Raw genomic sequence first — 14,032 nt, 5'->3', positions numbered from 1 at the left:
TCTACTCTATTCTACTTCTACTCTATTCTATTCTACTTCTACTCTATTCTACTTCTACTCTATTTCTCCTTCTATTCTATTCTACTTCTACTCTACTCTACTTCTACTCTACTTCTACTCTATTCTACTTCTACTCCTACTCTATTCTACTTCTACTCTACTTCTACTTCTATTCTATTCTACTCTACTCCTACTTCTATTCTATTCTACTTCTACTCTATTTCTCCTTCTATTCTATTCTACTTCTACTCTACTTCTACTCCTACTTCTACTTCTACTCTACTTCTACTCTACTCTACTTCTACTCTACTCTACTTCTACTCTATTCTACTCTATGATTATTGCAAACAGCCTGGAGAACCACAGAAGGAAGGTAGAGGCCTTTCCTTACCAAGTAAAACTTGCTTAATGTTCACTATTCCATTTAATTACCCTCTACCAGCATGACAAACAAATTGGTCTAATGGCATCAAAGTTGTTACAAGCAAGAGTGCTGACAGCTTTTTACACACAAGGAAGCCACTTGCATTAAGAAATAGCTGCCAAGAAAGTAATGCTACCTGATAGTACATTTAACTGTTTCAAACTGACATGGTATACATATAATCTGCACAGAAATATTTAGACAGACAGCTCTGACTATAAAACAAACAAACAAACCACCACAATGAAACAAACCCCTAAACAAACAAAAACCACCCCAGAAATCCACAAAACTATCAAAAGCGAAAGATTTCAGCTGTTGTAAACTGCATAATGAATGCCTGCCCCATGACTAAATGCCATTTTACTGCTTAATAAAAGCTTATGTTAAAAAGAGGAAATAAAAGTAACAAATCTTTATCACAGCCATGCAACTTTTTATTTCCTTGGAAGATGCTAACACTGTTCCATTAATGTGGCGTTATTGCATCTTGTTTTGTTGTATGTTTTTCCTACACCTTTTTACACAGGGGAATAGAATAGAATAGAATAGAATAGAATAGAATAGAATAGAATAGAATAGAATAGAATAGAATAGAATAGAATAGAATAGAATAGAATAGAATAGACCAGACCAGACCAGACCAGACCAGACCAGGTTGGAAGAGACCTTCAAGATCATCGTGTCCAACCTATCAACCAATCCAACCCACCTAAACAACTAAACCATGGCACCTAGCACCCCATCAAGTCTCCTCCTGAACACCTCCAGTGATGGTGACTCCAACACCGCCCCAGGCAGCCCATTCCAATGGGCAATCACTCTCTCTGTATAGACCTTCTTCCTAACATCCAGCCTAAACCTCCCCTGGTGCAGCCTGAGACTGTGTCCTCTTGTTCTGCTACTGGGTGCCTGGGAGAAGAGACCAACCTCTGCCTGTCCACAACCTCCCTTCAGGTAGTTCTAGACAGTCATAAGGTCACCCCTGAGTCTCCTCTTCTCCAGGCTAAGCAATCCCAGCTCCCTCAGCCTCTCCTCATAGGGCTTGTGTTCCAAACCCCTCACCAACTTTGTTGCTCTTCTCTGGACTCGTTCCAGCAAGTCAACCTCCTTCCTAAACTGAGGAGCCCCGAACTGGACACAGGACTCGAGGTGTGGCCTAACCAGTGCAGTGTACAGGGGCACAATGACCTCCCTGCTCCTGCTGGCCACACTGTTCCTGATGCAGGCCAGGATGCCATTGGCCCTCCTGGCTGCCTGGGCACACTGCAGGCTCATGTTCAGCCTACCATCGACCAGTACCCCCAGGTCCCTCTCTACCTGGCTGCTCTCCAGCCACTCTGACCCCGGCCTGTAGTACTGCATGGGGTTGCTGTGGCCAATGTGCAGAACCCGGCACTTGGATGTGTTCAATCTCATGCCCTTGGACTCTGCCCATCTGTCCAGCCTGTCGAGGTCCCTCCGCAGAGCCTCTCTACCCTCCAGCAGATCAACTCCTGCCCCCAGCTTGGTGTTGTCAGCAAATTTACTGATGATGGATTCAATGCCCTCATCCAGATCATCAATAAAGATGTTAAAGAGCATGGGGCCCAGCACTGATCCTTGGGGCACACCAGTAGTGACTGGCTGTAGATCCTGCCTATTCTACCTGCTAAAACTCAGCAACACAAACAATTGCTTGTGCTGCTAGTTAGTTTTGTAGAACAACTGGCATATGCAGGTTTCCTCTGAAAACATCTTCCTATACAAATCTTCCTTCCCCTTCTCTGAGTAAAATGGCAACCTAGGACATTCCTCCTCTGATGAGTCACAGATTTTTATTACAAGTTATAGAATTTACTTTCTTTTTCATTTAAATCTGTTCAGGAGATAATAAACAAACAAAAAATAGAACTTGGGTACTACAGGCCCAGGAATTTCTTCCCCCTCCTCCCCCTCAACTAACCTATATTTTTTTCACTGCCAATATGCTGAATATCCTTTCTTGCACTCCTGAGTTTCATTATTTAAGTCTCATTCATTTTGACTCGTCAGATGATGCCTTATTAAAGTAACTTTAAGGCAATGTAGTCTCTAATGAAAGTATTGAGTGGTATAAGTGATTAAGTGTAACAGTTCCTCAGTTTAGGAAGGATGTTGACTTGCTGGAAGTTGTCCAGAGAAGGGCAACAAAGTTGGTGAGGGGTTTGGAACACAAGCCCTATGAGGAGAGGCTGAGGGAGCTGGGTTTGTTTAGCCTGGAGAAGAGGAGACTCAGGGGAGACCTTATTGTTCTCTACAACTACCTGAAGGGAAGTTGTAGACAGGCAGGGGCTGGTCTCTTCTCCCAGGCAGCCAGTACCAGAACAAGAGGACACAGTCTCAGGCTGTGACAGGGGAGGTTCAGGTTGGATGTTAGGAAGAAGTTCTACACAGAGAGAGTGACTTCCCATTGGAATGTGCTGCCCAGGGAGATGGTGGAGTCACCATCATTGGAGGTGTTCAGGAGGAGACTTGATAGGGTGTTTGGTTGTATGGTTGAGTTGATTAGGTGGTGTTGGATAATAGGTTGGACATAATGATCTTGAAGGTCTCTTCCAACCTGGTCTATTCTATTCTGTTATATTCTACTCTCATTTCAGAGAGGCTCAAGTAGTTTGATTAAAATATTTAGTTAAGCTAAACATGAAAAATACTGTAGGCATTTAAGTGAGAAGCTTCTTTTTCTTGTACCAAACAGTTTCACATTCCATAAGAAAGTATATCTCCTGTATTTTCTTTAATCCAATGATGCTAGGAGCACTAGAGCCAGTAAGAAAAAAGTTCTCCCCCATATCTGCCATTTTTCAATGGAAACACTGAACTTTCTATCTAACAGCACTATGGTATCTGTATCAATCAGAAACAATCAATCAGAAACAAAGTTTACTCAAGCCTCATATATTTCTTACAGAGAAGCTCAGGCTATGACTCTTCAATATCATTTTCCCTGGCAAAAGGCAGAGGCATTCTCTCTGGAGAAGAGAAGGCTCCGAGGTGACCTAATTTTGGCCTTCCAGTATCTGAAGGGGGCCTACAGGAAGGCTGGGAAGGGACTTCTCAGGATCTCAGGGAGTGATAGGACTAGGGGGAATGGAATGAAGCTGGAGGTGGGGAGATTCAGGCTGGAGGTGAGGAGGAAGTTCTTCCCCATGAGAGTGGTGAAGCCCTGCAATGGGTTTTCCAGGGAGGTGGTTGGGGCCACGTCCCTGGAGGTATTTAAGCCCAGGCTGGATGAGGCTCTGGCCAGCCTGATCTAGTGTGGGGTGTCCCTGGCCATGGCAGGGGGGTTGGAACTAGGTGATCCTTGTGGTCCCTTCCAACCCTAACTGATACTATGATACTACTGGAGATTTTTAAAGCTCTCATTCTATTCTTCATTAGTTATCAAGCAGCCAGAGGAAGCGTAGCGATAATGTCTGTGGGAAAAGTTACTGCCCTGAACAGGTAAGTTCGTACATTATATATCTTGTAAGTTCATGCTTAGCAGTGCATAAATACCCCACCAACAACAGTTTGAACAGTTTATAAATTTAAATCCACAAAAAGACCAAAAAAGCCCTGTTAAAGTCCCTTGTACAAATTAAACTCCTATTGCTTCTTTTCAAGGATAGGTGAACTCACATAAAACACGTTCTCAATGCCTAAGCATTTCAGAACACAACTCATAAGCAGAACTTTCAAGCTGTATTTTATATACAGTGGTCATTTTTAAAATGTCTGCCTCTTTTGCTAATACTTTAATTACATATGTACTACTTTACTTGCTGTGACTCCCTGGCAGTAATGACAATGTACCCTCCACAAGCCTTCCAGTGTACAGTATGAACATTTGTGGGCAACAGCATTTTGTAAGAGAACACAAACATAACAATAGAACCATTTCTAATAAAATTCATCATGTGCTGGAGGGAAAATAATCTCTTCTTCCCCAACCCCCTGGAGAAAGAGAATTGATGCCAAGTTATTTCATGCCATGATTAACTGTTTAACTATACTAACGTGTTTATAGTTACCTGTCACTGAGGTGAAGAAAACTGCTGCTCTCATCAGGATGTTCATCTTCAAAACTCAGATTGGACCAACTCCCAGTGCTGTCATCACCAATACTAAGACTCATCTGCTGGCTAACAATAGACTCCACAGAGTGAAATCCTTCTCTTCCAGCCGAGCTGAACAAACATTCAAGACAAAAGCATCATTGCATTTCTTGCCAATCTGTGTTAGCTCATTCGCAGCAATTTAACACCAATTTAAAGACATTATATTCCAAGGGAAAAAAAAAAAGGAGAGAATCCACTATGCTTAACAAAAGAAATGGAGCAACCTTGGTTTAGCAGTAGTAGCAGGATTGGAAGCTCTAGGTAAGTGGCAGAATGACCTCCCAGCTCCTGCTGGCCACACTGTTCCTGATGCAGGCCGGGAAGATACTGGAGATACTGAGATACCCCTCTAGAAACCAGGGGATGAAAGTCAAACATAGTGTGAGGAAATCCCCCCCATGAAGAAGTAAGAAAAGAAATATTACTATAAACTGAAAATAAAACCCAACACGGCAAAGCTTGCTTTTGGACCTGAAGAAGAGGAAGTATCAGGTCACTGATACACCGCATGCTATAAGAAACAGTTGTTGTTTGCTGCAAACTTACTGTGGCACATATTTCCTATTTATAGACCTATTAAAAGAAACAGCATATTGGCCTTTGGTAAACACACAAGAATTTAAAAGTCAGATCCTTGCCTATTGTATCACTTTTTTGTAAGCTAAAGCCTGTTTTGGCAAATTGTGGATTTTTTTAACTAAGGGTTTGTGACAGTTTTAGGCTATGTGAGGCTTTTTTTCAGTAACAGTGGCCCGAAAAGCCAATCAGATCCTGGGCTGCATCAGAAGTGTGGCTAGCAGGTCGAGGGATGTGATCCTCACTCTCTACTCAGACCTGGTGAGGCCCCACCTGGAGTACTGCCTCCAGTTCTGGAGCCCCTATTCCAAGAGGGATCTGGAGGTGCTGGAAGGTGTCCAGAGAAGGGCCACGAGGATGAGCAGAGGGCTGGAGCACCTCTCCTGTGAGGACAGACTGAAGGAGTTGGGGCTGTTCAGTCTGGAGAAGAGAAGGCTCCGAGGTGACCTAATTGTGGCCTTCCAGTACCTGAAGGGGGCCTACAGGAAGGCTGGGGAAGGACTTCTCAGGATCTCAGGGAGTGATAGGACTAGGGGGAATGGAATGAAGCTGGAGGTGGGGAGATTCAGGCTAGATGTGAGGAGGAGGTTCTTCCCCATGAGAGTGGTGAAGCCCTGGAATGGGTTGTCCAGGGAGGTGGTTGGGGCCCTGTCCCTGGAGGTGTTTAAGCCCAGGCTGGATGAGGCTGTGGCCAGCCTGATCTAGTGTGGGGTGTCCCTGCCCATGGCAGGGGGGTTGGAACTAGATGATCCTTGTGGTCCCTTCCAACCCTGAATGATACTATGATACTACTATGATACTATGATAACAAGGACACTATCACAACAAAGCCATAATCAGAATAAACCTTCACACTATAAAATAATGGCTAGTTTGACAAGTACCAGATGTTGGCACCAGATTTTGCTTTGACAAAAAGAAGAAATACAGGTAGGGAACAAATGTGCATTCTGCCATGGCTTGCAGAGAAACAAAACCCATAAGGTGTATTATTCTCTCCTGTGGGTAAAAAATAACCTAGGGGTACTGACTGACAGCTGGCTGAACATGAGCCAGCAATGTGCCCAAGTGTCCAAGAAGGCCAATGGCATCCTGGCCTGCATCAGGAATAGTGTGGCCAGCAGGAGCAGGGGGGTCATTCTGCCCCTGGAATCAGCACTGGTTAGGCCACACCTTGAGTCCTGTGTCCAGTTCTAGGCCCCTCAATTTAAGAAGGATATTGAGACTCTTGAATGCATCCAGAGAAGGGCAACGAGGCTGGGGAGAGGCCTCGAACACAAGCCCTGTAGGGAGAGGCTAAGGGAGCTGGGGTTGTTTAGCCTGGAGAAGAGGAGGCTCAGGGGAGACCTTCTTGCTGTCTACAACTCCCTGAAGGGAGGTTGTAGCCAGGAGGGGGTTGGTTTCTTCTCCCAGGCATCCACCAGGAGAACAAGAGGACAGAGCCCCAAGCTGCACCAGGGGAGGTTTAGGCTTGAGGTGAGGAGAAAGTTCTTCACAGAGATAGTTGTTAGCCATTGGAATGTGCTGCCCAGGGAGGTGGTGGAGTCGCCGTCCCTGGAGGTGTGATGGGATTGGACGTGGCACTTGGTGCCACGGTTTAGTAGTCATGAGGTCTTTTCCAACCTTATTGATTCTATGATTCTATTTCAAGTTGAAATACTAAGTTCCTCTTGTAAGCCACCTACTGAAACACGTGTGCTGATATACGTAGTAACCCACAGTTGGAAAAAAGTAATGTTTTTCTAGTCCTCAATCATTTAAATATCACCAGAAGAATAAAAAGAGAACATTCAGAGCATAATGTGTGTAATTCTTGGGGGGGAAAATAAATTTCTTCTGTGCACATATTTGCAGTACCAATCCTCCTTTCTCTAGAACAAACCACAACAAGTAAGAGAAAATTAATATTACCTCATGTTAACTGCCTGACCAATATTAGTCATAGCTGATGTCATGATTTCAGTAGTAAGGCTTTCAGCAAAGCTGACTCCTTCTTGTCCAATACCACTGTCAGCTGTCAGACTTGCATAACTGAGCTCTCCTGTTTTCTCCACAGCTGCGCTGGCCCCCTTCTCGGAAAACACTGTCTTCTGCTCCACATCCACGTGAATCTTAGGAATATCTAGCTGAAACACGCTTGATTTTTGACAGGCACCATTCAATCCAGAATGTAGAACATGCCTCACTGGAACGGAGGATTCTTGTGCGGGTAGATAATGAGATGTAGTTTCTGTACAGTACCGATGTTCCTTCATACTGCAGCATCTACAGACAGCTCCAGAAAAAGGAGACAGTTTCTCAGCATATGAGAGTCTATCCACATTTTTTCTGTTTTCAGCCACATGGAGAACAGCTGACTCTAAACCCATTTCTAGAGTATCATCTGCCACTTTCCTAGCATATTGTTCTATAGCTTGAATTATGCCTTCACTGTAGCCACTTTCATTTAAACTGCCTGTACTGTGATAGAGTTTATGATCCGGGGAGAAAGGAAGAACTGTCCTAGAAAATCTTGTTTTAAGGTCCCCCGTGCCTTCATCAAACTCAGTCTTTTTATATAGACAGGAATCTGTTAGAGACTTTGGCAAACACGCTCCTGACATTTTCAGTTTCCTCCTGACATCACAGGTGATACTGCGAGCAAGGGATTCTGAAAAGTGTAACAGCTCCGCACATTCTGATCTTTGCGTCCCGATGCTCCTTTCGTACCTTTGGTCTTCATAGCAATGAACGCCGCTTTTCACTTGCTGCACTGCATCTCTACTCACTGGTTTGATCAGCTCCAGCTTACCATTCACCTGTGCATTTTGCCCAGAAAATGGTTTTCTGTTGTATCTCAATTTGGTTTTTCTAGCAGCTTGCTGTAAGCCTGATTTGATGGACCTGTAAGCAAGTCTGCTAGCGTACTGATCCATTAACAGTTCAGCATTGCCACCTTCTCTTTTCAAAACACGTATAATATGATCTGCATATTCATCAGTCACACTCTCACAGCTTGGGTATTTGGAAGTCAAACCTGTCACACCTGAACTTTGTGGTAAAGGAAGCACAGATGAATCTCTCTCCCCCAGCCACTGGTCCTGCACTGAGCTATTTTCACCTTTTCTTACATAAAGACACTCCACCTGGCAGTTAGCCCGCTTCAACCTCCAGAGTTTACAATGCCTTGATTTCACGATTTTCTTGGCCTCATTGATGACTCTTCCTGCCATATCACCTGCATAATTCCATACAGGACTGCACATCTCTTCTGGGATACTTATAAATGCAGTATATCCACATCTTTTGCTTTGCATACTTAACTGAACCTGTCTATCAGCTTCTCTTTCGTTTGTTTTACCATCTAAATGGGAAGCAGCCATTCCGGTCGCTATTGAAATGATATGGCTAGCTAAACAATCTGCATACTGCATTGTTTTCTCTGAATGTTCCTCCTTCTCAGTGGGCATTACAGAATGATCTTCATCTTCACTACTTTCCACTTCTTCAGAAAGGGACCGCATGAGTTTCAACATAAACTCCTCATTTTCTAAAGAGTCATGGTCGGTTTCAGACAAACCAGTAACGGATGGATTGTACGGTGTAGAAGGGGGTGTTGCAGGTGAAAATTCCTTTGCTAGTTCTCCCTTGAGTTTTTTAGATAGTTTTCTAAGGTTTCTTTCAGAACTACTTTGGCATGGTACTAAAGGAGTTGGTGGGGGTGTATCGGGCATTACGCAGGTATTTCCATCTTTGAGTCCCGATTTATCTTCCACCTGCAAGGCATCTTCACTGCCAAATATCACTGAAGAAACATTACTCCCATGCAGAAAATCTGCCTGCCTGTAAGGCAAAGGTCCTGATGAGGGTTTCTGAGTATCATGGTCTTTTGAGGGCTTGTTTGCTACTGAGCAGCTTCCCGTGGCAGTGAAGTCTTCTGTACGATGCCCAGCAAAAGTCACAGTGGAACAAGGTGGTGGTGATTTTAACGAAAACCTGCATCCTTTTTGTTCCTGCCAACAATCTTTACATTCTGAAAAACACTGCACTGAATGACCTGAAGTAAGAAGAAATTTACATGGATTATTCAAAGGCATCTGTCGTTGCACCATTACAGAAACATCGCTTTGTTTCTCAGCCTCTTGCTTCTTGATCACACAGTGCTCTTTTCTACTGTTCTCTGCATAAGTCTGTGAGCCCGCATTACATGGTAAATTCCCACTAGTGTTGCATAACACAGTTTTACTTTCATCTATAGACTGGTTTAGGACATAATTGACCAAGTGATCTGCAAACACATTCTTGGAATAATCTTCACCAATACATTGCACATAAGGGTTTTTATCTATTATTTTCCTTGTTACACAATCTGTATACTCTTCTACTGCTTTTGTTACACTACATGAGGTTATGGCTTCGTAGGCTTCATTTACTATCATATCTACCATAGTTCCAGAGAAAGTACTAATGCCTTTTGACTCACTTGTTAATTCTGAACTATTGTTCATTCCAGATCTGTTATTTGTTTGTTTGGTATCATTTTGGTTGAATAAGGATGGAGTACTTTCAATGCTTTGACTGTGATCTGAAGTTAGGTATATACTTCTGAAAGAACCAATTTCCTCCTCTCTCTTCCTGCTTGTGAAAAATGGACGGGTGGAGTCTTCGTATACTTTCATATTGCCATCAGAATTTGCAGCAGTGGATAGTTTTGCTTCGTAAGCATCAGACGAAACTTCATGTTGACAAAGAGCTCTTCCAGCTAAGGGCACAGGAATTGAACTCACAACACCAGATGTGCAAAACAGAGCTTGCTGTACTGTATATTCCTTCTTGGAATCTTGAATTGGCTTCAGTGCTACCCTATCATTAAAACTAGGAGAAATTGTGGAAGTCTGTGTTGACTCTAACATACTTTCTGCACTCACATATTTAATGTTGTCCATGGATACACTAATGGCTGCTTGTGTTGTGAAAGTCACATCAACCTGAGATAGTTCAATAAAGGCCTCTTGAATGACAGATTCAGACAAATCTCTGGCATAGGATCTTACCACTTTGTCTTCATAATCAAATGATGAAGGCTGTGCAGCTGTAGGTGTTGAGGGATATGAAAACTGGCATACTTCCATGATTCCCTCAAACACAAGTTCTTCAGCAAGGTCTGCGGCAAACCGCGCAACAGTGTTAGTGAATATTTGCTTCTTCACGTGCCGCAGCTCTTTCAAAGCCCCGGTTATAGCTTCACTCACCAAAAAGTTTGCTATCCCATTAATGGCACGTTCCTTCAGGGCCATTGCCCTACGTCTTCCAATCTCATAAAAAGCCATCTGGAAGACTGAAGAAGTCAACCTAGCAGCCAAGTGACAAAGTGCATTGGTGCACGAAGAAACACCTTTTTGCAAGTCTTTAAACGCACTGCCAAAACTTTTTTCAACTAATTCAGCTGCAAATTTTTGAATGCTATCCCTAATCATTAATGACTTATGCTTAGATTTAGCTTTTTTTTCTGGCTCCTTACTGGGTTTCATTTTGAGATCTGCAGCTTGACCTTTTCTCTCTTTCAAAGTAAATCTTTTGTGTTTTGAATCGTTTCCTGCACGTGTTTGCTCTGATGAAGGCTCAGAATGAAAAACAGAACCCAGTATTTCACAGGAAACTCTGTCAGCATAGGATGAATAGTTATAAACTGCATCATGGTGATTTGGGCCTGTCCCATCTCCACCAAGATTAATTCGACATAAACATTCAGAAGAACCACAGCTCCCTAGGGGACTGAAAGCTGATGATCTAATAGGGCTGAACAAGCCTCCATTCTCTTCCCCTGATGTTTTAACCGGGCGAGGAGAATCTGGGACATCAAAGATGCTGCTGTATGGCGATTCTGGCTTACGAGGAGTTGGCTTCATTACATTGGCTGGGAGAGTGGGACGATCAAACTTGAATTTCTGAGGATTCATTGCAATGCTTGAAGAAGAAAATTGTTCATGTGCAGTCCTCCTTTTCTGGGAGGGATTCCCTAGGATGGGATCCCTAATAACTTTACAAGAGTTTTCCAAGGCTTGTTCCAGCTCATCAAACTGATCAAAACTATCAAAAAATTCACTCACTTCTGAGTCTGAATCCTCTATACCATCTTTCACTACTGGAATTTTTGGCAGCTGAAGTTTTGCCTTCAGGCTTTTTTGATATCCTTCCTCATCTAAGAAGATGATAGGGCTTGGGCTGGAGCAATCGGACTCAGAGGATTCAGCTGGAGAGGAAGAAAACAAGGTCTTACGTAAAAAATTAACACCTTGATCAGAAGGATTATATGGCTTATAGAAACTCCTTTGTATCCAAGGATCAGAAATTGAGGTTGTAACTGAATTTTTCACTGAAGACAATTCCTTAAGTCCTAACATATCAATCAAAGTAGAAGATCTGGCAGACGACTTCCGACGTGCAGAACCTACAAGGATCTTTGAGTCAACAGCTTCTACACACTGCGCAGGGATGGTCTGTGAAGAAGCATCTCGATGGTTTCGAGAAGTAAAGTTGCCTGCACCTGAAAAAAACACACACAAATGTAAAGAAAGAAGACTGCTTCAAAACCAAGGATTTCCACAGAACTACAGAAAATGGAGGACAGATTTTGATGGCAACTGCTGGCTTGTTATTGTTGCCAAATGCTAGCTGTTCTTTCATGAATAAAGCAATTTTTGTTGGTTTTGTTGGGGTTTTCCCCCCCTCAAATCCTATTGTACCAACCACTGACTAATGTATTGTTTTTGCATAGAAAGTAGAACAAGATTATATTTGACCTGCATTTGACAGTGTGGTTAGAATCTTTGATTTGTGGGTTGAGAAACTGTAGTGAGAACTGCAAAAAATTGAATGTTCCATTGCTTCATAACCCTTTACAAAATGTGACTGACCTAAAACAATTACTAATCATTTACACCTACTTTCTCACCAAATCCCAACAATTTCAAATACTGCTGGCTACATGTCAACAGCAAGGAGAACTTACCAGCACCTTGTATCTTTGAAGGCTCATCCTCATCCAAGTGTTCAAAAGCAGTAACAAAATCATCCTCAATTGAAGAAACTGACTGATTAGTGTCATCATCTTCTCCATGGGATGTCTCTGTTTGATGTTTTTGTGGTGAGTTTCTTTCCACTGCGTATCTTATGCCTGTAGTATACTTGCTCAACAAGGAAAATATATAATCAACTTTGATCCTTGGGAATGAAGGAGAGAGTCTCATCACACAAAACACTTCAGGAAGTTGAGTCTTGGGGAAAAAAAAGAAAACAATAAGAAAACAAACATAACAATCTTGGAATAATTTCAACTGTCAGGAGTAGCAGAAGATTCCTTCAATGCATTTTTATGAACAGTAATCAACTTATGAAAAAATTAAGGAGTGGAACAGTTTGTGTAGAGTGATAGTCACTCACTTTCATAACATCTGCATTCTGAATAAATCATTGCAATAAACCCAACTAAACAAAGGGTGGATAATACAACTTTGATAATATCTAATTAAGAATCTATTAAAGAATACATGTTAAAAATCTGTAAAGGAAGACAGCATTTCAAAGCGTGGATATTTGCTTCAAGGTCCTCTGAACTTTACGTGCAGCATAATTACATTTACAATGCATCAACAGAAAGAATAGAACGGAATAGAACGGAATAGAGCAGAATAGAGCAGAATAGAACAGACCGGAAGAGACTTTCAAGATCAAGTCCAACCTATCACCCAACACCACCTAATCAACTAAACCATGGCACCAAGCACCCCATCAAGTCTCATCCTAAACACCTCCAGTGATGGTGACTCCAACACCTTCCCAGGCAGCCCATTCCAATGGGCAATCACTCTCTCTGTGTAGAACTTCTTCCTAACCGCCAGACTAAACCTCCCCTGGTGCAGCTTGAGACTGTGTCCTCTTGTTCTGGTGCTGGTTGCCTGGGAGAAGAGACCAACCTCTGCCCGTCTACAACCTCCCTTCAGGTAGTTGAAGAGAGCAATAAGGTCACCCTTGAGTCTCCTCCTTTCCAGGCTAAGCAACCCCAGCTCCCTCAGTCTCTCCTCATAGGGCCTCACCAACTTTGTTGCCCTTCTGTGGATACATTCCAGCAAGTCAACATCCTTCTTAAACTGAGTGGCCCAGAACTGGACATAGTACTCGAGGTGTGGCCTATCCAGTGTTGTGTACAGGGGCAGAATGACCTCCCTGGTCCTGCTGGCCACACTGTTCCTGATGCAGGCCAGGATGCCATTTGCCCTTCTGGCCACCTGGGCACACTGCAGATTAGTCAATACATCTTTAAGAAGTTTGCTTTAACAATAGTTAAAATTGGAAATAATATTTAAAATTGGAACTAACAAAATAAAGAATGAGAATATTGGCCATTGGAATGGGCTGCCCAGGGAGGTGGTGGAGTCACCATCACTGGAGGTGTTTAGGAAGAGACTTGATGGGGCGCTTGGTTCCATGGCTTAGTTGATTAGATGGTGTTGGATGATAGGTTGGATTCAATGATCTCAAAGGTCTCTTCCAACCTGGTTAATTCTATTCTATTTCTATTTCTACTTCTATTTCTATTTCTACTTCTACTTCTATTTCTACTTCTATTCCTACTTCTACTTCTACTTCTGTTCCTACCTCTACTTCTATTCCTACTTCTACTCCTACTTCTATTCCTACTTCTATTCCTACTTCTATTCCTACTTCTACTATTTCTACTTCTATTCCTACTTCTACTTCTATTCTAACAGGAAATACTGACATAAAAACAATATAAATTATGTAACTAATAGCATTTATTTTTGTAAATAAATGTTTTAGCAAGAAAAGAACCCACTTAGCTTTATGAACATCTAACATTCTCACAATTTTTGGCACCTATTTAAAAACAAAACAAAACTAAACTAAAAGC

At 42.6% G+C, this 14,032-nt stretch overlaps 1 protein-coding gene across 4 annotated transcripts in view; it reads right to left on the bottom strand.

Moving 5' to 3' along the window:
- AKAP11 (A-kinase anchoring protein 11) overlaps nucleotides 1-14,032 on the bottom strand; it is a 51,748-nt gene that overhangs the window by 20,492 nt on the left and 17,224 nt on the right. For 3 of the 4 annotated variants that reach the window (XM_068166502.1, XM_068166504.1, XM_068166505.1), the window contains exons 5-7: nucleotides 12,113-12,377; nucleotides 7,033-11,647; nucleotides 4,459-4,614 (exon numbers count right to left, since the gene is read on the bottom strand). In XM_068166502.1, the coding sequence (XP_068022603.1) occupies nucleotides 4,459-4,614; nucleotides 7,033-11,647; nucleotides 12,113-12,377 (5,036 nt within the window). The remainder of the gene's footprint in view (nucleotides 1-4,458; nucleotides 4,615-7,032; nucleotides 11,648-12,112; nucleotides 12,378-14,032) is intronic. The other variant, XM_068166503.1, reaches the window with a different exon arrangement.

The sequence above is a fragment of the Melanerpes formicivorus genome, unplaced genomic scaffold (assembly GCF_026170545.1).
Source record: "Melanerpes formicivorus ecotype bairdi unplaced genomic scaffold, bMelFor1.0.p_v2 SCAF_101, whole genome shotgun sequence".
In the NCBI taxonomy this organism is placed as follows: domain Eukaryota; kingdom Metazoa; phylum Chordata; class Aves; order Piciformes; family Picidae; genus Melanerpes; species Melanerpes formicivorus.
The sequence above is the reverse complement of the archived record's forward strand: the minus strand, read 5'-3'. Positions and strand labels throughout refer to the sequence as shown.